This window comes from Astyanax mexicanus, chromosome 1 (genome assembly GCF_023375975.1).
Source record: "Astyanax mexicanus isolate ESR-SI-001 chromosome 1, AstMex3_surface, whole genome shotgun sequence".
Taxonomy (NCBI): Eukaryota; Metazoa; Chordata; class Actinopteri; order Characiformes; family Acestrorhamphidae; genus Astyanax; species Astyanax mexicanus.
Window position 1 is genome coordinate 15,654,545 of NC_064408.1, and position 26,147 is coordinate 15,680,691.

The 26,147-nt window shown below is 40.7% G+C and overlaps 1 protein-coding gene across 2 annotated transcripts in view; it reads left to right on the plus strand.

The window, feature by feature from the left end:
- The first annotated feature begins 725 nt into the window (after positions 1 to 725).
- Positions 726 to 26,147, plus strand: part of snx19a (sorting nexin 19a) — a 48,734-nt gene continuing 23,312 nt past the window's right edge. The window contains exons 1-10 of one of the 2 annotated variants that reach the window (XM_049471076.1): positions 726 to 803; positions 1,569 to 3,138; positions 3,256 to 3,394; positions 3,672 to 3,772; positions 3,869 to 3,985; positions 4,208 to 4,323; positions 4,409 to 4,505; positions 6,218 to 6,380; positions 10,813 to 10,936; positions 22,849 to 25,017. In XM_049471076.1, coding sequence (XP_049327033.1) covers positions 1,588 to 3,138; positions 3,256 to 3,394; positions 3,672 to 3,772; positions 3,869 to 3,985; positions 4,208 to 4,323; positions 4,409 to 4,505; positions 6,218 to 6,380; positions 10,813 to 10,936; positions 22,849 to 22,852 — 2,412 coding nt within the window. In that variant the 5' untranslated portion in view covers positions 726 to 803; positions 1,569 to 1,587 and the 3' untranslated portion in view covers positions 22,853 to 25,017. Of the gene's footprint in view, positions 804 to 1,568; positions 3,139 to 3,255; positions 3,395 to 3,671; positions 3,773 to 3,868; positions 3,986 to 4,207; positions 4,324 to 4,408; positions 4,506 to 6,217; positions 6,381 to 10,812; positions 10,937 to 22,848; positions 25,018 to 26,147 lie in introns of those variants that run through there. The other variant, XM_049471051.1, reaches the window with a different exon arrangement.

The window sequence follows — 26,147 nt, forward strand, 5'->3', positions numbered from 1 at the left end:
TTACCCTGGATACCGTGACTCCTAATACATCACAAAGACTTGCTGTCTTGGTCACAGATGCGCCGGCAAGACGTGCACCATCAATTTGTCCTCTTTTGAACTCTGGTATGTCACCTGTAATTTTGTGTGCATTGCAATATTTTGAGCAAAACTGTGCTCTTACCCTGCTAATTGAACCTTCACACTCTGCTCTTACTGGTGCAATGTGCAATTAATGAAGACTGTCCACCAGGCTGCTCCAATTTAGCCATGAAACCTCCCACACTAAAATGACAGTTGTTTCAGTTTCATTGTCCAACCCCTGTAGATATATAAAAAGACAAAATAAAATATGATACAATTACAATAATTAAATAGATAAGATAAATACACGTAGTATTAAAGCGTAGGAAAGTAGCAGCACATGAAGTCCAAAGTGCAAGTTTGGTTTAACAGCATGGATGATTATGAATAAAAATCAATAACTTGAATAGTGATAAAGTATCTCAGTGCGGGTAAAGTGACAGTGTTTTTTCCAACAAAGTAAGATTTACTTTGACTCTTAATTGATTGCTTTGTATGACACTGTATGACATGTAAAGTGTAGCACGCTAGGGGGTAGCATTTAGCTTCCCTCTGGATTTGCTGGTTACAGTAGAGTACAACTTGCCTCCATGGTAAACACCAGGGTGGATGATAATCTAATTATACTGAAGTGGATTAGACTTTCCACTGGGCCATGTGAACAGCAAAGAGCTCAGAGAACGACTGAGGCTGTGAAGCCGTTATGAGGAGATAGCATGATGACAGTTGAGCAGTTTACGGTATGTATGAGTATTTTTTATATATTTATGATATTATAGTCAGGCAAAGACTTTATGGTGTATGGCCAGCCTGTTTTTTTCCCATTTACTGTAAGATGAAATCTTAAGCAATGCTCTGTTGTGTGACTATGTTTATATAATGATAGATGATCATATACATGGAACTCCAGACTTGTAGCCAGGAAAATTACAAACAATGAGATTTTATGGATCATTCTTCCTTTGGAGTGGGAATCCATGTGACTTTCAAGATTGCAGGGTTTAAAAAACCGGTCTTGGATTATTATGCACAGTCCTGGGTATGCACATTCAGACAGCCGAGCTAAGAATGAAAACGAATAAATAGAAAACAACCTATTTCAAATTTTATTTTTTTACTTTTTAATTTTTAAAACAGACCTAGGTTCAGTATATACATTATTATACAATTCTAAATATATATGTTTTTTTTAATATTCAAGTATACTTGAATTATGCTAAAATAGGTCTGCACTTAAGTTATGTTATTAAGGGACCACTAATTTGTACTTAATTATATACATTTTGCAGTAAATATATACCGAGTATACTAGCCATGTTATGTTTGCCACTATTTAACACAATTTAAGTATATATGTGTGAGCTGTCCATCTGAACATTATAACTAAAACTGGTTCAGACCAGAAGAAGAAGAGAGGGCTTAAGTCAGTCACATGACCTGTTCTTCCAATCAGGTAAATGTCCTTTTTAACAATAGATTTGTATTCTTTATTTTACCATAATAAGGATATCATCTCCTGGTGAAATGCCTGGTTTGGAAGGCTCTGGACCAAGCCCATGGACTCTCCCTATGTTAATGGGGCAGTGGAGCATTGTGGGATTTGCAGTCCTCATCACATGGCTGGTCCTGTTATACCTCTTAGTCAATGTATGGCTGCTTTGCATCTTCACCAGTCTACTTGTAGTACTCGGAGGCTGGCTAGGCTCTCGTGCAGCATTGGATGCCAACAGCCTTCTTCACTTGGAGCATTTTCTGCCACTGGGCCAAGCCCCTCAGCCACACGTCTCCTTGGAGAGCGAGAGGAGGCTGGACTGGGAGATCCGCAGTGCTGTGGGAAAGGCTGTAAGGGACTTTGTGTCATCCTGGTATCGTATCTTGGTGTCTGAGGAAGAGGGTCAGTTTGAGTGTGAGGTTCGGGATGCCATTCTTACAGCAGCTGCTGAGTTGAAGCGACGGGCAAGGCGGGTAGACAGGCGGGAACTGGCCAAAAGACTCTTGGAGCTATGTGGATGCCATCTGCAGAGCTTTGGCCATGCCAGGGAAAGACAAAAGCCACAGCTGGAAGGACTAAGAACATGGGGCGGCCAGGAGGATTCCAGGTCCACCTTATGGCAGCTGTACAGTGAAGCTAGTACACCTCACCCTGCTCTGGCCAGTTCTGCAGCTGAGCTTTGCTATTCCAGGGCGGTGGTGGATCTCTTGTTGCATGTTCTTGTTCCATACCCACACCTGGAGACCCGCACGGGTCGCTACATAGTAGGAGAACTCATCACCTGCAATGTTCTTGAGCCACTGGTGGCTCAAATGTCTAATCCTGACTGGCTCAACCAGACTGTTGTAGATGTGTTCACTAGATCCCCTGGACAGGAGGAAACTGAAGGTATGATGGAGGAGCCACCAAGCCCTTGGGATCGGGACTTCCACACTCCAGTTCCATGGGATCATTCACTTTCAGAAACCTCCAGCATGCTAACAGCAAGGTCCAGCTCTACCATGCCATTCCAAGAGTCTTTAGAGTCTAGCCTCCAGACTCTATGGGTTTCCGATGATTCCGCAAAAGGAGAAGTCACCTCAGAGTCAGCCTACCAAGAAAGTGCAGTCCCGAGCCCACCTGAGCTTCCCAAGTCTCCATGCAGGTCCAGCCAGCTGTACCAATACACTGATTATCACATAGAGTCTCCTGTCTCAGATGGCAAGAAGTGGTCCAATGAATCTCTGGACGCAAATGACCCTGATGAGGACAAGGAAGATGCCTTCTGTGATTGTATCCCTCCTGCTGACTTCTGTGGTTTGGTATGTCTGGACGATGACACACTGGCTCTCCTGGGGAAGTGCATCAGGCCAAAGGTTCTTATATCTGAGCCCTCGTCTCATTCTGAGAGCACCCTGGATGAATCTACTGGAAATCTGCTCCAATTTAACTCTGGTGGGCCTTTCCCGAGCCCATTTGGTTTGGAAAATCTAGGCAGCTTGGAGGGACCAGTGGTAATTAAGAACCTAAAGATTACTGGAACCCTTACAGCTAAGGAGCAAAAAGGAAGCAGTAGTCATCCATACACCCTCTACACAGTGAAGGTAGGGTTGAAATTCCATGTATTAATACAGTGTTTTTTTTTTACTTTACTTTGCCAATAAACAACATATGTAATGAAATAATTGTTGTACATTCAAATTGTTTGTGTATTAACATAGTATGAGACAGTGGTTGACCCTGACAGTGCTAGCACAGACCAAACCACAGAATATCACACTGTGAACCGACGATACAGCGAGTTCCTCAACCTGCAAACTCGTCTAGAGGAGAGATCTGACCTCAAGAAAGCAATTAAAAGTAAGTTGCCTTTTTGATAATTTTACTGACATTTAGTTTATTTAGCCCAGCAGTTAGTCTTCCATCATTCATTGGCAGTCATTGACTCAGAAAAAGTAAAGGGATCAGATTAGTTCTGGTTGAATTCATGGAGTACAGAGAATGTAAACAGAATATCAGTGTCTGGCGAATGACCCTGGCAGATCTGACAATAACAGCCTAACTAAAGGAGAGAGCCAGAAGGTAACATGGACATGGGGGCACCCTGAAACTCTGGCATTTATTTTCTACATTTCAGATGTCAAAGGCCCGAAGAAGCTTTTTCCAGACCTCTCGTTTGGAAATCCAGATGCAGACAAAGTGGAGGCCAGGAAAGGCCAGTTAGAATCATTCCTCAAAGTAAGATAAATATGCATTTTCCTCAAAATGGTCAGTAACTTGATTGATGAAGTAGGAATATGTCTTCATGCTTGTTCTTCCTTCCTGTCTGTGTAGAAGCTCTGTAGTATCCCTGAAGCAGCCAGGAGTGAGGAAGTACAGGAGTTTCTGGCTCTCAGCACTGATGCCAGTGCCGCCTTTGAGAAGAAACCATGTGGCTCACGCATAGACAAGGTTAGTGCTCTAGTTTTAAAAAAAGAGAAAGAGAAACATTTATGTATGGCCTCTAGCCCACCACAAACATTGCAAACACAAACAAAATTTGACCTACAAGACAAAATGTTTGGGCACTCCTAGTACAGGCCATTGTTTTATACTGTTTGCACTTTTAACAGAGCGTACTTTATTATTTGTGCATGATGTGTGTGTGTCTGTCTGCAATGGTAAATCTTGCAGATGGTAGAGAACATAGTGGACACGCTGAAAACAGCATTTCCTCGTTCAGAACCACAGAGCCCCACAGACGATGGAGAACCGGATGTAGACGGAAGATCTCCAGACATCAGGAAGAGGTATGAATGCACCTTATGTACCTCCCCTGTTACAGCCCAGTATAATTAATGCTCATTTTAAACAGCATTTATCAATTTATTTCAGGTCACGGCTGAGGTTTTCCAGTATAATAGCCCCTGCCCCACTCAGTGTTCCAGACTTCCAGCCCAAAATCACATACTGCTTCAGCGAGGGAAGCACGGTAAGCTAATCACGCTTTAGCATTTGAAAACTGGTGCACCGGATTATAGAGCGCAATATCAATAAACGTCTATTTTCTGGACTATTTTATATATAAAGTGCTTTTAATGCGACTGTAGTAAGGAACAGGGGTGTCACAACGTTTTACTTCTAATTCAGCAGGTCTCACCTCTGGGTGGCGAGACCTGTGAAGCTAAGCTAAATTAAGTAAACAAAACTGTAACTCTTCAGACGAGTCAGACAAGTCAAATGAGCGCTAGATGTTAATCTACACAGATTTCTCTCCTGAACTTAAAACTTTTAAAAACTTTTTATTTGGGTAAATAAAGCATTTATTTACTGTAAGCTTAGATTTACAGATTTCCACTATTGCTGGAGCATTAGCTTAGTGCGGTTAGTGACTACTGCTAATGCTGCTTCAGCAGTGCTAGTCGGGGTTAGCAGCAGGCTACAAGCTGATAATACTCACCTCTGAACCGCCAAAGAGCTAGCGCTTAGTGTGGTAAGTGGATAATGTTAATGCTGCTCCAGCAGTACTAGCCGGGGTTAGCAGTAGGCTACAGGCTGATAATACTTACCTCTGAACGGCCAAAGAGTTAGGGCTCAGCGTCGTTAGCAGTTAATGCTAAAACTGCTGAACTACTGTACTACTGTACTTCAGAGTGGCTTTACTGCTCCTTACATCCTGACTGGTAAAATTCATATATAAGGCGCACTGATGATTTTTGGGAAAGTTAAAGGATTTCAAGTGGATTTCTAGTGTGAAAAATACATTAATTAAACAAATAGGCAGATATGGGCAACTTTTATTTATATATATTGATGTACAGATGTAGTGTGTAATGCATGTCTAATAGGGGTGTAACGATTTCGATATTTCATCGAAATCGCTCGAAATGATGTCAAGGTCTTGATGGTCTTGACCATTAGTGCCTAATGCGGTGTATTACAGATCACTTGTATCACTTTGCATCACTTATATCAAGCCCACCTTTTGAAATAAGATATTGTAAATTTGATGAATCAAACCAATGATTGACCATAGACTAATCTAACTGGCATATGCCTCTCTGCTGTAAAAAAAGAAAAAAGAAAATCAAGAATCGAATCGAATCGTGACCCTAAAATCCTAAAATCAAATCGAGGATTTAGAGAATCGTGACACCTCTAATGTGTAATGAATATATAACGCAACATCAGACATCTTGGTATGTAGTTGTAGATGTTCCTAATGGTGTCCTGTAATAATCCATTCCATGCAGCTTGAGAATTCACACAATTCCTGGAGATTTCGGCTTTTTAAATAGAATCTCAATTTTTTTCAATCTGGAATAGAATTGTTGATGCAGCTAGCCATGGCATAGTGTCTGTTTCTTCACGACATGCCCTTGATATGGTAGCAGTGTGTGGAAGAGCATTGTCCTGTTGGAATAGCTCACTGGAAAACAAACCGTTGATCTTGGCGCTGACCACAGGGCTTCCACGCGTATTGACTGGTGGTTTCCACCAAGACAAAAGCATGACTTGTCACTGAAGATGAGCTGCTGCCATTCTACCTCACTCAATGGTAGTCTGGCATGACTACCCACCAAGTTTTGTTCCTGTCAGTTGGTCCTCTCTTCTATAGTACAGCCATTGCAATGGTGGTTTCTTCTCTCCTACCTGCCTGACTAGTTTTCCTGTAACACCTGCATGTCTCCATCATCTACTTAGGTCTTTAAAGGGCCTTTAGGGATGGAGGGCTTTGTGCTGGAGCAGGAGAAGAGAGTGGATGGAGAACCCAGAAAAGAGTCTGGAGAAAAGAGGAAGTCGGGAAATATGGAGCAGAATGAGAAGGATGGAGACAGATCAGTGGAGAGGAGAACTCGAGGGACAGGTAAACCAAAATTTACATATACAGTACCTATCAACCTCAAGCTGGTCAAGTTGGTGGAACTGGTGGACCAGTCTATCTCATAACTAGCACAGAGTATCCTTTTGAGTTTGAGATTTGAGTTTGATGGTTTAGCTGGTCAACCAAGAATGAGCAACCTGACCAAGCTTGACCAAGATGGTCAACCAGCATGACTAAAATCAATTCAATTCAATTCAAAGTTTATTTGTCACACACATAGTTATACACAGTACACCATGCAGTGAAATGCTTTGAACAACTGTTCTGTACACTAGTCAACCATACTAAAAAGTGCAACAAATTGAGCAACAGGGTGCTGTGCAAAAGAGCAAATAAAGTAAAGTAGAGTGCTGAGAGGTGAGAGGTGAAGTGAGTGGTGTGAAAGTCCAGTGAGTTATGTTTTTTTTTATGGTTTAGCCTTGTTTAGTGTCCGAATAGCCTGAGGAAAGAAACTCAGTCTCATTCTTTCCGTCTTTGATCTTAGAGAGCGAAACCGCTTTCCAGATGGCAACAGAGCAAAAAGTTTGTTGTTAGGATGACTAAGGTCTTTCATGATCTTCTTGGCTTTGGACCAACACCGCTTGTTGTAGATAGTCTGCAAGTCAGGGAGCGTCGTCCGCATGATGCGCTCTGAGGAGCGCACCACTCTCTGCAGAGTTCGTCTGTCCTGCTTAGTGCTGTTCCCAAACCAGGCTACCAGGTTTCCTGTAAGGAAGCCCTCAATGGTGCAGGAGTAGAAGTTTCGTAGCACCTTGGTTGGCAATCTGAAGTCCCTAAGGCGCCTAAGGTGGTAGAGACGCTGACGGGCCTTCTTTGCCAGGGAATTTATGTGACAAGACCATGAAAGATCCTGTGAGATGTGAACTCCAAGGTACTTGAAAGTATCCACTCTGTCCACTGTGGTTCCATTAATCCTTACAGTGTGGTAGCTCCTCTTCTGTTTTCTGCTGCAGTCCACTATCAGCTCCTTGGTTTTGTTGACGTTGAGCAGCAGATTGTTTCCCAAGCACCAAGTCTCCAAGTTGTCAATCTCCTCCAGGTAGGCCCTTTCATCATTGTCAGAGATCAGGCCCACCACAACGGTATCGTCCGCAAATTTAATGATGGTGTTGGAGTTGAAAGTGTTCACGCAGTCGTGAGTGTACAATGAGTACAGTAGGGGCGATAAAACGCAGCCCTGAGGAGCACCAATACTAATGGTGAGAGTGGGTGAGACATGTTTACCCACTCGCACTGCTTGTGGTCTGTTTGTGAGGAAGCTGGAGATCCAGTGACACAGTGAGGAAGAAAGTCCCAGATCTAACAGCTTGGTGATGAGTTTGGAAGGAATGATAGTGTTAAACGCTGAGCTGTAGTCTACAAACAGCATTCTAACATAATTACTCCTTCCAGCATCCAGGTGTGACAAGGTGGTGTGAAGTAGATGTAATATAGCATCATCTGTAGAACGGTTCTGACGGTATGCAAACTGTAATGGATCCAAAGAATCCGGTAATGAAGAAGTGATGAAGTCTCTGACCAGCTTTTCGAAGCACTTCATCAGCACTGATGTAAGAGCTACAGGGCGGTAGTCGTTGAGACAGGATGGCTGAGATTTCTTTGGAATAGGGATGATGATGGATTGTTTAAAGCATGCTGGAACAATGCCCTGTGACAGGGAAATATTAAAAATCTTAGTAAATACAGGAGCTAGCTGACCTGCACAGACCTTGATCGTTCTGCCACATAGTCCATCAGGTCCCGCTGCTTTCCTGGTATTTACTGTCCTGAACATCTTCCTTACATCACTCTCCGTAATGATGAACGGCTCCTGTCCACTGAGAGGCTTCGCGCGTGCGCCCTCGGCCGCACTGTTAGCGTTGCTGCTGTTAGTCCTGCCGGCTGCAGTCCCAAAGCGAGCAAAGAAGTTGTTCAACTCACTCGCCAGTGACGCGTCCGCTCTCATTACTCCGGAGGATGTGTTTTTATAGTCCGTCATTGTCCGTAGTCCTTGCCACAGGGATCTAGAGTCACTTCGTTGAAACTGTGACTCCAGTTTCTCTCCGTAGCGCCGCTTCGCCAGTCTCACCGCTCTGCGTACTCCGTATGATGCGGCTTTGTAATCGTCCATATTACCGCTGATGAGCCCCGTGTTGTAAGCAGCAGTGCGAGCCTTCAAGGCATCACGGATGGTTTTATCCACCCACGGCTTCTGATTGGGAAAGGTTTTTACAATTATTTTAGGGACTGTATCGTCCACAAGCTTCCCCACGAAACTCACAACTGCTTCCGTAAACACGTTGACGTCACCATGGGAGCTGGTTTGGAACATGTCCCAGTCCGCGTCATCCAGAGCATCTTGCAAAGCGTTCACCGATTGGTCCGTCCAGCGAGCGACCGCCCTCTGAGCCGGGAGCTTTCGCTTTAGACTTTGTTTATATTCCGGCATGAGAAAGATGGCGGCGTGGTCACTTTTCCCAAACGGTGGATGCGATTGTGCCTTGTAGCTGTTCTTGAAAGGAGTGTAACAGTGATCCAGTGTCCTAGTGCCCCTGGTAGGACAGTTTATATGCTGATAGAAGTCGGGCGCTACGCGTTTGAGGTTGGCACTGTTGAAATCTCCAACCACAATAAGCGCAGCGTCCCGATGTTGAATATGAAACTGTGTGAGGGCTTCATGAAGTTCACACAGCGCAGTATCCGTGTTGGCTTGCGGTGGAATATAAACGGTGCTGACGATGATAGAGGTGAATTCCCGAGGGAGATAGAAAGGACGGAGCTTGAGTGTGAGTAGTTCCAAGCTGGGTGTGCAGGAACGTGCGAGAGTAACAACGCCAGTACTGTCACACCAGCTGTTGTTCACAAACATGCACACCCCACCTCCCCTTGTCTTTCCCGAGACCGTTGTTCTGTCCATGCGGTAAACTGAGAAGAACTCGACCGGCTGGATGGCATAGTCCGGTACCGCTGGGTTTAACCATGATTCGGTGAAACAGAGGAGGTTGCAGTCGCGGATGTCTCTCTGGAACTTTATCCTAGCACGGAGGTCGTCTAGCTTGTTCTCCAGGGACTGGACGTTGGCTAACAGGATACTAGGTAAGGGTGGACGGTGTGCCCTAGCCCTCAGCCGGTTCCTAATGCCGGCTCGTTTGCCCCGTGGTCGACGTCTCTCCGTATGGCGTCCTTTGTTCTCTCTCAGGATCTCACTTGGCCAGCTTGTATCCAAAGTTAATAACGACTTGAGGTGAGTGAATTTTGAATGAATAGACACCAAAGTGTCTCTATCATAACTAATACGAGCCATGTGAGCCAAAGTGAAAGAAAAGATAAAGACCTAAAGTAGGTCAAAAACGAAAAGTGTACGGAGCAGTCGTAACGGCTGCCGACCTCACCGGCGCCATTCCAAAAAGCAACACACAATATGCTAGTTAAGAGCTGGTTAACCAGCTAGCTGATCATAAAGTATGTTTTTGTCTGGATGATCAGCTTTTTACTACTTGACCATCAAGGACCAGCTCAGATTATTTAAACCTAGATTCTGGAAAAATCTGTTGATGGGCTGGATTTTTTTTAACAGGGATATCAGTATATCATAGAGTTTCAAAAAGAGTATTAAGCCCTATCTGGATGGGATTAGTTTCTTATGGGGTCCTGGGGTATTTTCTCTTTTATGGGGGGTCCTCTGTGACTTTATTCCTGTCAGGAATGACCACGTATGCGTTATTTTCAGACGTCATCTGAGAAAATTTCAAGCAGAATTACCTACAGTTTTTTGTCAGTAATTTTAATTCTGTCCAGACGCACATCTTTAAGTTTCGTCTCCTCACGTTTAATAAAATAGCTATTTGTTCACTACCACTAACCGTAATTACACTTTGGGTGCACATTTCCATGGAGATCCACATAAACACAACAGCGAGCAGAAATAGAGGAGCTACTGAATGTGATGTCATGTGACCCAAAAAGCAAAAACAATTACTGGTCCTCCTGTTTCTTCAATTGCAGTCCTGATACAAGAGTTTTATCACTGAGTAGACGTGTGAAATATTTTTCCACAGACGTCTCTCTGAGAAACTAATCCCATCCAGAAAGGGCTTCAGCAAACATTTCATGTAAAAAAAAAAAAAATTCAGACACCAAACGCATCTTAACGGACTGTATGACTAAAAATTCTGAAGTTTTCCCTCCAAACGGCTCATTATTATAGCCTTTTTACTGTAGTACACTCTATCAACCACATGAGAGCACTGTCACTCCACCATAAAGACAGAAGTGAGGCCAGACTGAACTGTCTGTGTGTGAGGAGTGTATTGACCATATACTGTAGGCATTGTACTTTATTTTTCTTTATATATGACAGAACAGTTACAACTTCTGTAAAAAAAAAAAGTAATAAATGTATTAATTCCTTTCTGAAACACCCATCTGTGTGCAGACACAGCTCTGGCTGATGTGGCGCTGAATATACTATGCTTACTGATGAAGGACCACTGGAGCTGGCTGTGCACCGAGAACATCCAGAAGACCATCCGACTTCTCTTTGGCACTATCATAGAGAGGTACACACACACACAGTTTTAGTGCTTTTCAAAGCAAGAATTTACCTCAGCAGTGCAATTTTAGTCATAATTTACCTCAGCAGTATTACTTAAGGCACATCTCAGTGACATTTATACAGATAAAAGCAGTCAATCTTTTGGTAAACAAATGCTAAAGCTAGCTTGACTAGCAATGCTATCCTAGCCCTGCTCACATCTTTTAACAGTAAAAACAGTCAGTTGGTGTAGATAGTAAAGTTTGTGAGGTAGTAAACTGATACCAAGCATGAAAAAAATGGAGAAAAATGAATTTAATTTAAAGTCCTAACAATAAAGGAAACACTGCAATATGACTTAAACGACATGAGTCATTGTTTGGTACATAAAACATGCACAAATATGGACAAAGTGAATGAATTCAGACCATATTTAACACTAAATACACTATCATGCAAAAATGTTAGTTTTTTTGGACTAGGCGCACTATCAATGAACATCTATTTTCTGGTCTATTTTCATACATTAGGCACACCAGATTATAAAGCACATTATATGACACTAGTAAGGATGCCTTCTAATGGGGAAGCAGGGGGAAGCACCTAAGTAAACAAAACTGTAATTCTTCTGAGTGCTGGATGTTAATCTACCCAGATTTCTCTCCTGAAAACAGTTTATTTGGGTGAGTAAAGCGCTTCTGTTTATTTACAGTAAGCTTATTTTTCCAGGTTTTTGTCTATGAGTAAGTTTCCAGTGATGTTTCTCTAGCACTAAGTCTGGATGCAGCAGCATTAGCATTAGCCGCTAACCGCAGAGCTAGCGTGATGTAAATGCTGCCTGATGGCGCTAGACTGAGGAACCCTGAGTGTTCTGATAACCCAGGGTGCTAGCGTGCTAGCTAGCGTTTTGTCCCATGTAGCTTGTTTTAGCACAGTAAACATGCAGACTACAGTCCAATATACTCGCCTCTATACGGCGAAAGAGCTAACACTGCTTTAGCTAATGCTAATCCTGCTCCTTAATATGCGACTGGTAGAATTTATACATAAAGTGCACCAGATTATAAATATTTTGGGAAAATTAAAGGATTTTAGGTGTGCCTTATAGTTCTGAAAATATGCTATATCAGTAGAACAGCATCTGTTTTTCAAAAGGTGTAAAGGTAAAGCTGAAATGTTTCTTTAAAGTTTTTCTTTTTTAAGCAAAAGTATGTTTTTATCCTTTTTAGCTTTTGTTTGGGGGATTTTCACCCATCGTTTCTTGTAAAAGGCTTCAAGTAGTGTAAATATTAGTTTAATTTAAAATAAAGTTACTTAATAAAAAAAGTTTTGGGGATTAATAGTCAAAAAAAGTCCCCTGTGAAAGAGGTTCATGATAATTGAGTTTGTTCCATTGTTTTCCAATTATAATGATCCCCTGGCTCTGAATTACATGTTATGTAATGTAGATTTTGTGTGTAAAGAGTGTCCAGCTCACCTGCTGAGCATGCTCCCTGCAAAGATCAATTTATTGTCATTTAGAGTGGGGCCTTTTTATTGAACCTGTTTATGGGGAAAATTAGGCCTTGCCTGTGAACAGAACCACATCCAAATCTGTGTCTGCTCTGGAAAAGTGGAAAATTATGCAACGCAGCGTTTAATTGTGCTTCGCTGTGTCGGCGGTGCTGTTGTTTTTGGCTGCAGATTGGCTGTACTTATCATTCATTACCGCACGGCTGCGGGTGCCTGGTGCCTGGAAGCACAGAAAGCCGGGCCTCTTATGTCTGGATGGAATGGCGCCCAATCAAAAATACCTGATAGGTCAAGATACGCGTGTGATTGGACAGCACGATGGCTACGTGATGGCCAGCCGTAAGCTAATCCTCTGCCTTGAGTTGGGATTCGACAGCTTTGCGTCATTCCTCACTAGCTGGACGCGTGTAAGATGTCGTAGTGCGTTTGCAGGCTCTGAGTGTGCTGTTCTTTGATGATAATTTTGCTCAGATTGTGAAAGGCCTGAAAGGTCTGCCAGATTCCAGGTTGGGAAGCTGACTGATTAAACACTTTGGTACAAAAACAATCTCATTTTAAACACTTTTTCCTCTGATCCACAATGGAAAGCAATCAGACGAGAAATGTACAGTGATTGAATTCTAATTGTTATGCTTTCTATTGGAGCTGTGAGGCTAATGTAGGTAATAAATGATCACCCATTAGCATTGTGCACACACTTGCCTTAAAACGTGCCTACTTTCGTCTCAAATAGATGCGTGAATAGTGTGGTTTCCAACCATTTACATCAACATACTGTGGAAAAACTGCAGTTTTAGCATTATGATAAACAGCAACATGCCAAATGTCATGTGCATATCTTAGCATTCATAGAATAACATAGGTGTTATCTTGTGAGTGAGGTTAAACATTGGCTCCTCAAAAGGTGACGTGAATTATCTGAGTTTGAGTGAGGCCTGATAATTGGTTCCAGATGGACCGATCATTCCGTTTCTTAAGTTGTATAGGCATTTATTATTCCTTGATCCACATACAGTGTCACATGTGTAGAGGGAATACATCATAGAAGGCATTACCTCCCACTGTGGACAGAGCATGTTTGGCTAGAATTGTCTATAAGAAAAGACAAGCAACACTAGTAGTAAACCCACACATATTTAACACAGGAAACCCACATTAGATATCCCACAGGTCCATGGCAAATGTCACGGAATACAACACTGTTTCCTATCTCATCATATAAGGCAAGTATACAGTGTACAGGTACAGTGGAGTCTATAAATCTTTAGAGTTTACTTTTCATTTACAAATTGTATTATTAGTATAACAATTTGTGAGATTGAAAAAAATCTTTGAATTTTTCATGAAGTTTAGCTCTTTTCTTTAGGTATTTTGTTGCCACTTGTCTTTGAACTGTTGTGAAGTAAAATGTACTTCCCTTCACTGAAGGAAATACAAATTACATTTGTATGCAATTCACCCCATGGACATGCTCTACACATGCATTTGTTGGCAAGCGGATAGTGACCGAATCATGTGGACGGAGGCCATACATTAATATTACAGGATTTTACAGAAACAAATATGATTCAGGTAACACTGTGTAACCTTGCAGCTCCACCAGAGTTACATAGTGAACTTAGCAATGTTCTGGACGTGGAGTATCAATGTCAGGGCATTCTCCCCATTGTAAGTCAATATACCATTAAAATAATGACCAAGTCCCTCTTTTGCTTTAAGAAGGCCTGTTGTGGCCTTTGATACTGAGGCATCTGGTTTACACATGGAAAAGAAACTGAACTTCTGGCCTTTATGTCAGCGTACATAAAGTTCTCTGGCATGTTCCACCTTAAAAATGCCTGTACCAATGGCACAGGCAGTATCCTTTTTATGGTTATCGTACCTTGAAGTACCTTTGATTCGTGCCACAAATTTGACAGAATGTTCCGCGAAGGATTCCCAAATTTAGTCAATGTTAGTCAACATGGTTAAAGCCTTGCATGTGTTATGCAGTATTCAGGCTAGGAGATGTATCTGATCATCTGGAGAAAATGATGGTGGCCTTATATGATCTTAAATTGAGAGTAGTAGCTGCAGGAAATCCTGAAATCCTGGAAAACCTATGAAGCATAATATTATGACCGTGTTGTCTTTGTTTCTACACACGTTATATTTTTTTTTTCAGCTTCACTGAGCATATAGGAACACTTTGTAGTTCTATGGTTAATTGTGGAGTGTAGTCCTGTATCTGTTCTTCAATACTCTCAAAGGATCCCACAGGATAGACCACCATCAGCAAATTTATTTGGGTGATGGGTAATTTTATCAGCACTGCAGTCGGTTACCCTGGCATGATGGTTGTGTATAAGGTGCTGCTGGAGTTTTCAAACACTGTATCCACTGACTCTCAACTCTATTAGACACTCCTACCCAGCTGCTCAACTGTGTTGGTCCTAGTCCTTCATCAATGGTCAAAGGAAACTGCCCACAGGACAGTTGAGAAAGTGAGGTGTTTAAGAACTCAAGCAGCACTGCTGTATCTGGACCCACTTATACTGTCACAACATACTCTACTTACACACCACCATCATGCCAGTGTCACTGCAGTGCTGAAATTATTATCAGCATGTTAGGTGCACTTTGACTTCGGTGGATTGGTATTTTAACAGTGCAGCTCTTTTGCACATCTCAGCGGAGAAAACTGACTTGGTTTATGAGTCTGTGCACTGTTGTATCTCTTTTGTGTGTGTAATGAGTGAGGATGTATGCGTTGCCAAGGTAGCAATAAACATCTAACTGGTGTCTGTTGTCTGGTTTTTAATCAGTCAGTGGTGCACCTGTGCTTTTCATTTGCCAAGAACACCACATCCATTGGCATAGATAAGTATATTCATAAGAACCATTGCAATTTAAACAAGGCAGGCAGTTCAATTATTGAACTACAAAGTGATTCTACAGTATATTTTCGATGTCCAATGAAAAACAAGTATCTCAGGAGCTTAGTGACTCTACAGCTCTGGAAAAAAATAAGAGACCACTTAAAATTATATATTTTTTTATTTTACCAAATGGAAAACCTCTAAAATATCAAGCCATCAAATCACGCTGAACTGCTTGAATTTTTGCACCAGGAGTGGCATAAAGTTATCCAAAAGCAGTGTGTAAGACTGGTGGAGGAGAACATGCCAAGATGCATGAAAACCATGATTAAAAACCAGGGTTATTCCATCAAATATTGATTTCTGAACTCTTAAAACTATATGAATATGAACTTGTTTTCTTTGCATTATTTGAGGTCTGAAAGCTCTGCATCTTTTTTGGTATTTCAACCATTTGAATAGGCCCACACACACATCTACTCTAGAATAATGGCAATCTTACAGCATGTCTCTCCCCTAATACTGCCTGCCTGACACGCCAGTACTAATATTTGTTTGCACGCATAGTGAGCAATTCTTCAGCCATCCTGTACAGGCTGCTCTGGGCTTGGCCTTCATCACCGTGCTCTGATCTCTCTGTTTATTCAATTAGCCTGAGGGTGGGTAATCCTTCACTTAGTACGAAATGTCGTAAAATTGTGTGAGGCAACATAGTGATAGAATGTTCTGCTGTGTTCTGAGGAACTTGCCTAATAGCCAAGTGTATGTGTTTAATGGCACACATGCAAACAGTAATGCAACCGCTGTAAAGATCATTTGTACTGTGTGATTTTTTTTTTGTTTAATGAAGGGATTTACTGGGGCTTTTGCCAGCAGCTTTTTCACTGCAAACATAATTGCACACACACACGAGTACATTGTGGGAAATATATTTTTCACATGTTACATGATTTGCAGAGAAGCAGTTCAGAGTTTAGATTAGGCCTCTTGTTAAAAAGCTCACTTACTAAGAAAACTCACCCGAGATTCCCGATTCCATAATTCTAAAACACAGTAGCTAATAGAACAACAAAAAAATATATCTTTTTGCATGCTTTTGTATTTTCTCTTATCGCTCGACTGCACCTATAAACACTCCAAACACAAAAAAAATACATCCATTCATCCACCATTTTCTGTGAATCAGCTGAAAGAGTTTGGTGTCAGAAAGCTTATGCTTCTATGCCGTTTGAATAGATCTATTACTGTGTCGTCACAATAAGGAAAGACAGTACACAGCAGGGTTAGAAAGCAGACTTCTTCTGACTGAGGGATCTGTTGCTACTGTCCGTGAGATGTCAGCATATACAGGAGATTTAAGTCCTTTTTAAAAATCAGTTTTGTGTTTCTATCACAGTTAATCAGCTGAAAGAGTTTGGTGTCAGGAATGTTATGCTTCTATGAGCCGTTTGAATGGCTTCCTTATTGTGTTGTCACAGCAGGATTAGGCAGCAGACTTCTTCTGAGAGAGGGATCTTTACCTACTGCCTGTGACATGTCAGCAGATGAGGAAGATGTAAGCACTTTTAAATAACGAATTTTGTGTTTCTATTGCAGTCAAACATGGACTAGCTGGTTTGTTATAAATGCTCAGCGTAAACATGGCGTGGCCAGCAACAGCTTATTTGCATAAAAGTGACAGAAGCCTTAAACGGCTCATTCTGAAAGGGATTGAAACTGGCGAGAATAGAGCTGGTGAGATCTCTTAATGTGAGAGTGATTTTGTGCAAAGAATATCATGAACATGTTTTGTACAGCCTATAGACTTATTCTAACTTGTAGTGTAAAAAGAGGTATAGTATGGTATGTCCCCTTTTGTATTGTTTTAAAACAGAAGCTCTGTGTTAATCATGTCTAGAAGTGGTGTCGACTTCTCTTTGCTCAAAAGCTTCTGGGATGAACCAATACACAGTTAAAATATGTATTGCGGTCAGACAAGGGTGTATTCCAGATCTTTTCTCGAAAAAAATAAGGTGCCATTAGCTTAAACTGTATATAAAAAGAACGATCCAGACTCTTAGATGCAATATGTTCACGTCTGTTATGCATAATTAAAGTATATTGTCGCTGTCCAATGAAAAACAAGTATCTGCAAAACAGCAACTTTACAGAAAAGAGAAAAAACTGAAGTTTCAATGGAAGTCAGTGTAAAAAAAGTTTTATTTTAGGTCATTTTGAAGTGTTTCTATTGGTCCGTTCATCAAGAAAATTTGGCACAGTGTACAGGGACAGTTTGTCTGTTCAAATTATTACCACTTGGTTTTCATTGGACAGCGACGATATTAAGTTCATAGTAGTTTCAAGATCTTATTCAGGAATGTCAATGTTTTTTTTCAACAAGACAGTGCCAAACCATATGCTGCATACATCACAAAGGCATAGCTGTGAAAGATAAGAGTACTGGACTGACCATAACATAAGACCTTAAACACTAAATTGCTTGGTTATTTACTCTCTGAAATGCAGGAATTAAAATATATTATCTTAAAATTCTCATTTTCCAAACTATTCCAAGTTTGTTCTCTTTTCTTTCTTTTTTCTGTTGCACATATACAGTCATATGAAAAAGTTTGTGCACCCCTATTAATCTCAATCATTTTTAGTTCTAAATATTTGGGTGTTTGTAACAGCCATTTCAGTTTGATATATCTAATAACTGATGGACACAGTAATATTTCAGGATTGAAATGAGGTTTATTGTACTAACAGAAAATGTGCAATATGCATTCAACCAAAATTTGACCAATGCAAAAGTATGGGCACCCTTATCATTTTATTGATTTGAATACTCCTAACTACTTTTTACTGACTTACTGAAGCACAAAATTGGTTTGGTAACCTCATTGAGCTTTGAAATTCATAGCCAGGTGTATCCAATCATGAGAAAAGGTATTTAAGGTGACCGATTGCAAGTTGTTCTCCTATTTGAATCTCCTCTGAAGAGTGGCATCATGGGCTCATCAAAACAGGCCATTTCTGCATCGCTCAACAATACAGCGCACTTTGCACAAGGATGTATGGGAGAGTGATGCGAAAAAAGGCATTTCTGCAAGCACGCCACAAACAGAGTCGCCTGAGGTACGCAAAAGCACACCTCAGGCCACTCTGTTTGTGGCGTGCTTGCAGAAATGGCTTCTTTTACAATAAACCTCATTTCAATCCTGAAATATTACTGTGTCCATCAGTTATTAGATATATCAAACTGAAATGGCTGTTGCAAACACCCAAATATTTAGAACTAAAAATGATTAAGATTAATAGGGGTGCCCAAACTTTTTCATATGGCTGTATATACAAATGCACCGTGCAAGCTTTTCTGCAGGCTGACCTCTCCTGTCCCTGTGTCATCACCAGAACAGGATGTCAGCGAGCTGGGGCCTAAAGTGGACGGCTCGTGGCCGGCCAGCATGGTGCTATTCTTAATTATGACATCGTCCCCACCATTCCACACGCAATAATTTTAGCATGTATTTTTTTTCCGGCCAAGACGGGCTGTTCATGTGTTTGAGGTTTATAACAGTAATGGAAGGTGAGTATAGTTAGCACTGCTGCGGCTTTAAATGACTTTTCAAGGAGCCCTGACTCCTGTTAAAGTAGGTGCCACTGGCACAGAATGTTCCGGAGCTGGCTTTGGGCTACTGGGCTCTTTGTGTTTGGGCTCAGCACCAGGTTTAATGCTGTGGGGTACATCGCTGTCTGAGTTGAATGTGTGGTGCAAATCTAAACTAACATTGCCCATTCCTCAGTAAACATTGTCCTGACAGTGAAGCATGGTGGAGGCAGCTTTGTGTTGCTGTAATGCTTTTCTTCAACACGATGCGATATTGTATCGTACGCTATAATATCGGCAACTTTTTGGAATATCGTAAACGACATTATAACCCTGAAATATCGTGCCATCAAGGTACTACTTATTTTTTTTGCTGTTTTTTTGCTGTGTTAATAGAAAATTTCACACTAATCTCATTTCCCAATATATATCTACTAGAGACAGATTATATCAGATTAATATGTGTGGTATGTATGTAAGTTTGTGTGTGTGTAAATATATGTATGACTGTGCCCAGATATGGATTGGCACTCTGTCTTGGGTAAATGCTGTAGTGCCCGATGCAGTCCTTTTCAGGTAGACGGTGGTTTCCGGTTGAGAGTACGCTGTGCGCTATTGGCTGTCGCTTCTCACCGGTGTGTGGATGAGTTCTGAGTTTGAATGGTTGTGTGTAAAACGTGTAAATTGTAAAGCGTCCTAGGGTTTCTAGAAAGGCGCTATATAAATGTAACTTCATTTATTCATTCATATCTGTCCAGTATTATTTATTTTACTTCAGTCCTGGATATATGGAGATATTTGAAGTGCATTATTAGTAGTATTATGACATTCTGGATCATTTACTTGTAATACAAATCTGATAAAATTATTGTATTTTTTAATATCTCTTGACATATCATATCAGATGCAATAATAAAATGTTATATTTTTATATATTTGTAATAATTATATATTATTTTTAGTGTTTAGTGTTTTCTTGAGTTAGTTTATTTAATTCAGTGTTTTGTTATAGAGTATCGTTGATGTGAAAATACCATAAAATATTGTGATATTATTTTAGGGCCATATCCCACCATACGCCCACCCCTAGTGTTGAAAGCATGTTCAATGTATCATCCCATAAATTTTTAATCAGTAATTGGCGTGGTGGTGCTGATGGCCATAGCATAGCATTTGTGTCTTCAATTCAAGTTATTGAGAAAGCAACAGTATGTGGACGAGCATCGTCTTGTTGGATAGCACATTAAAGTCTGCAGGACCTTCATTAACGTAATGGACCTTGGTTGAGTCCTACTGGACTTTTTGAGGCTTTATTGTAAACTGAAGATTCACAATCTTGGAATACCGGCATAGTGCCTCTGCTTCATATTTACTGTTCCTTTTTTAGACTTTCCCTAAGACATTTTATGAAAAATTATTATAAAAGTATGTAAAATCATTGTAAAGGAACACACATGCACATTACAGACTAGACAGGTGATGCAGACAGTACTTATGCAATAATACAAAACCCTCTCATATTTCTTCAAGATTTATTGATTATGCAACACAGTGATGTTCTATTCATCGTTCCTCACAAATAATATGATTTTTATTATATATTTTTTTTGCAGGCAGCATCATTGAAGTCATGCTTGTGTTCTGTGTTTGTGCATGGTTATTAATCACATGAGATGCATAACTTTCATAAGTCCAGAAGCATGAACCATGCACGAGCCTAGGGGTGTCAAACCTGTCCACAGTGTGCCGTTGGTGTAGCAGTGTTGTATTCTAAACAACTTATATCCACTCCTTTAATATTTTTCTATATTTAATATCTAATGTTTACAACTTATCTTATGTGCTTCTGCTTGGCTAAAATGAAAACCTGCAGCCATTCTGGCCCAATGTGGACAGATCACACACTCAAATGAAGCAGGTTTTGGTGGGGAATGTGTTTGGGCATGGTTCAGATTAGGGGTGGGCAATATGGCTCTAAAATAATATCACGATATTTCAGGGTATTTCAGGGTGTATATTTTTCTCACACCCATGAAAGGTTTAAGAGGAAAATAAAAGATATTTTACCTCTTGAAAAGCTAAAATCCTCACATTTTGGCTTTTATGAAGTAGCTTCCTACCTTCTGGTGTGTGGTGTTGCTGCTGGAACACTTCAGGCACTGATGGACCTGCTGTGTTAGTTATACAGCCTGTATTTCATGTTACAAAATAATACATGAGATATTGCAGCCGTGCTGATTGTTGGCTCCGCAGAGCAGGTGCTACATAAGCTTTCTTCTGCACGCAGCGTGTCAGACTTAACTCAGCATGAGCAGGACTGGACAACGAGGAGCAGTCAGTTTAATTTATCTTACCTCCTCTCCATAAAGTATGGACTGGCTCATATTTATTACTTATAAAATGCATGAGGCGTTTCGATTTTAGCGATTTTGTGTTTTTTAACAGAGTGGCCAAGGACCTCAGATGTCCATCGTGGACCAGCTGTGTCTGGTAAACCCCTGACTGTCAGGGGAAGCTACAGGCCTCAGAACGGCCTGCTGGAAATTTCTAATAATATGGAAACAGGCAGTAAATATTCAACCTTTCCTGGCCTTTCCTTTCCGTTTGGCTTCTCGTGGAGTGAGATGGAGTTGGCTAGACGCTCTTTAAGCTGGAGTGACGTGTCAAAAACCAGCAGGGCAGACAGAGTAAGGAGGTTTTTTGTGTGTGTGTGTCCTGTCATAATTTGCTATAGTAATATTGGCCTTTAAATAGCAGTGGAAAAGACACTTATAGCAGTGCACAAGTAAGCAATAGCATGGTAAGTAAGTGGGAATCCATGCTAGGCTAAAAGCTAACCCTAACCAGATAACACAACATTCAGCTGGATGACGGGATACCAGCAATACCTGGTATGACTGTGTCTACAGAAATTATTTTAATCAGAGCATACAATGTTCCTGTTACAATGCTAAATTCATGGTATGACACAGTATCGTATTTATTTGCACTATATGGCACACTTATAACCCTTTCATTTTCCCAAAAAATGTCACTGCACCTTATAATCCTGTGCACCATATGTATGAATTTTACCAGTCAGGTTGTAAAGAGCAGTAAAGTCACTCCATTGAAGTACAGCTTTATACAGGAGTTTCAGTGAAGTTTCTTCAGCACCGAGGCTGGAGCAGTATTAGCATTAGCTGCTATCTGCACTAAGCGCATTCTGAGGTGAGTTAATCGGCCTGTAGTCTGCAAGTTTACCGCGTTAAAGCAAGCTACGTGGGATGAAATACTAGGTAATATTGCCCTGGCTTATCAGAACACTCAGGGTTCCTTAGTATAGCGCTGTCGGGTGGCATTAGCCGCTATGCACAGCTACTGCTAGCAGGTAGCCACTAATGCTAGTGCTAATGCTAGCGCTAATGCTGCTGCACCCTGCCTTTTTATGTGGAAATCTGGAAATCTAAGCTTACTGTAAATACAAAGAAGCGCTTTACTCACCCAAATAAACAGTTCCCATTAGAGAAATCTGTATAGATTAACATCCAGCACTCGTTTGACCTTAAAATTATTTTATTTTTAACAATTACAGCTTTGTTTAGCTTAGCTACATTTTTGGGATGTGCTGGATGGAGAAGGCTTTGTGCAGTGGTCAGACTTTACCGTCATCAATGCTGCTGCAAGATCTTGGTGAAAAGACGGTCCAACTAAATATTAGAGTGTGTGACCTTTGTATTTTTTTAGCCAGGTAGTGTATATTAGTAGAGTAACTTAATGCAATGTTAAAAAAGTACTACTCAAATAAAGTACAAATCATCATTCTTTTATACCGTCTAAAATGCCTTAAATAAAATACCAAGTAATTTCTACCATTAGTCACGTAAAGAATTCTGCAATCAAATTATAAGAATATGAACTGTAATAGTGTATTTTGTCCATTTCATGCAGTTTTAGTTTGAGTTTGTGTTTGTGTGTGTGTGTGTGGTATCTATACAGGTAAAGGCAGTTGAGACCCTCCTGACTCTCCGCTGCTGGTGAGCTGGTGGTCTGGCCTTGTTAAATGGTGATGGTCTGTGTTAAAAGCCTCTTCAGGTCGATTCAGAGCAGCTTCAGGACAGTCCACCTCCGTCCGTCTGTGTGTTCCCGGACGTATATCACTCACACTGACAGATCAGTGAGGGTTGCCAGTAATCTGTTTATTCCGTTTGGTGGGGGATTGTAAAACACGGTGTGAGTGAGTGCGTGTGTGTTTGTATCTGTCTGCGTTTCCTGCTGAATCATTGCTCCCTAAACAGAGATTCTTCAGAAGATCAGGTCTTAGGATGCTGCAGAGGAATCTCCTGGACCTTTGATTTTTTCCCTAACAGGCGTTTGCCATGTTTCTTTATTGCTCCAAGATTGAGGATTTCCACAGTCAGTGTGTGTGTGTGTGACAGACAGCCCAGCAGGAGACCAGTCTGGGAAGCTTAACATGGAACTCTCCTTTTCAACTCATGGTTTGGCGTCGCCTGGAGTGGAACATGGAGCTGTTACACAACGGACACACTCCATTAGACGCCTTCACTCTATGCTTAGTGGTGTATGTGTTTATGTGTGTGCGTGTGTGTGTTATCGTACATTTCCAGGACAAAATGTCCTGGCTTTGTTTAAAAAACAAAGAAACTGAGAAATTAACCCATTCAATGACACTGAGGTCTGGACTCAGGAGGTGAGGAGTAGTTGCCATTGTGATGAGCTCATTCATTTTAGATTAGAATGAATGAGTTTAGATTATTCATGTACTCATGGTTACATTATATGTTTTAATAATTTGCAATAGTCTTTAGATGAGGGGACTGTGATGGCAATGGAAAAACCTTCAGCTTGTGTCTCCTAAGGTGGTCCCATGTGAATTTTGAGGTGAAGACAATAAAGACACTATACTTTTCTAGTTTTTAAGGTCTTCAAGGACTTAACTTGGCCTTTATCATTCCAACAACCCCAAATCAGAAAAGGTTGAGACAGTATGAGACCAAGAAAAAGTTTTGTCTCAAAATCTCAAATTTAATTCATTCCTGCTTTACAGGCCTGCAAGGGAGCAATTTAGGGCAAGTATTGACGTTAAACATCTCCAGTTTGTAACAAATGATAAATAACATTATTGAAACAATATTCCTTAAAGAAAGATGTGAAGGGGGTTGCATTTTCTCCCTCTACAGTGCATAATATCATTAAACAATTAAAAGAATCAGGAGAAATTAGTGTGTAATTTAGTGTGTAATGAGCAAGGCCACAAGCCTAAGCTGAACACCAGTGATCTCAGATCCCTCAGACAGCACTGTGTCAAAAACCCTCATTTAACAATAACTGATAACTAACTGATAACTAATAACCTCATGGGTATGGGATTACTTTGGATAACCTTTATCAAGCTCTAATAATATATAATATAAATATAACATATAAAATATCATATAAATATAACATATTTAGGGTGTGTCAGTGTGTCTTTGGTATTGTGAGGGTGCAAAAAATATGCCTCAAAACGCACAAAATGCATGAACTAATTCTCTTAATTAATCATGGCTGTGTTTGGGGCGCAACGTGAAATAAACCAGTCAGTGTGCCAGTTGTCATTCCCTTTAAAAGGCAGGTGTGCTGTGACTTTAGCGCATTCGGTTCTTAACAGTGCAGCACTTTTGTGTGTCTCAGCAGAGGATACTTACCTGCTTTTATGGGATATGCCAGCAGCTCATTTAAGGTAACAGCAATGCAAGGCTGACTGTTGACTGTTGTCTGGGTTTTAAAAAGTCAGTGGCCCAAGATAAAATCATGCCAGATATTTACTTCAACACAGATTTTTACCTCACTTCCAGTCCACCACGCCCGTCAGTGTAAATATATTCCTAAACTAAAGATGGGGTGTAAGATAGCAATGAGCATCGTGATGCACCTGGTGCTGCCTTCTAGGTGACAAATGTTCCAGGGATTTTTATGCCTTTTTTAACCAGACAATGCAAAACCACATGCTACACATTACAAAGAAATGGATGCAGAAACTGGGCTGACCTGTTCTAGTAGAGAATGTGTGGAGAATTTTACATTAATAAATGCACAATTAAAGTCACTGTATTGTTGCACAACATAAGACTTTTGTTTGCAGGATGAATATAAATAAAATAAAAAACAGTGGAAACTCCTAAAATGTCTTTTTAATGTTGTGGAAAGTGGAACATGCTTTTGCTGTCCCAACTTTTTTTGGATTGAGTTGCAGGCCTGTAATGTAGAAGTGGATGTATATTAATAAATGTAATTAATCTAACCACACAAAACATGGAATATCTTGGCTTCATACAGTCTGCAGTAACATAGTTTTTTCTTGATTTATTTGTATTTTTATACTGACCCCAATGTTTTCTGATGTGGAGTTGGAGATATAATTGATTTGTGAGGTGAGAGATATATAGCTAACACTGTGGTCAGAAAAAAGATATAGCAATTACACTTCTGCAATCTGAGACTAAAATGAGCACATGCACCCGAGGGAAAGACACAAATACACTCACACACATAGTGGACACTAATCCCCTCTCTGCATGTCATCACGATGGTGTTCAAGAATAAGCGTCGCACTGCAAACGAAACCCGAACTGGGCCGGAGGAATGTGCTAAATGGTGCTGCCGTGTAAACTGGCATTGGTGTGAGGTCACTGGGCGATGTGGCAGTGGGCTTTTTATTCTGAATACAGCTCAGATCCTGTTTCACCTGAAAAGTGAAGCTGGAGTGGTAAAGGCATCACAGTTCCATCCTGTGGCGTAAACACCCAGAGGAGAGGAGTATTTCTGCCTATGACTTCACTTCACCACAAACATATCTTGACATCATGGTTTAGTCTGCTTTTGCTGCTGCTGTGTGTGTGTGTCTGTGTATGCGTGTGTATGTGTGTGTGTGTGGTTATGTTTGTCCAGTATGAGTGCATGTCTTACCATCTTATTCCTTTTAAGTTGATTAACAGGAGTTTTCCAGGTTGCTAAAATTTAGGTAGAAATGTGGATGAAGCTTAAGTATAACAACATAATGCATGAATACAATTTGCAAAACAATAATTTTTAATGAGATTTTTTTGAGGTGCACCAACAAAAGAATATCATATTTCCTTTTTTTTTAATGACATATCTGCATTTTATAAACTATAAGCTTAAAATTTAAGCAGCAGTCCCTAAGACTTATTTTTTATTTAAACTAAAAGCAGTAGTATACCTGATTTGGAAGGAGACAAATGGTCCTATTTTGGCGATCTATATTGCACTGTTCA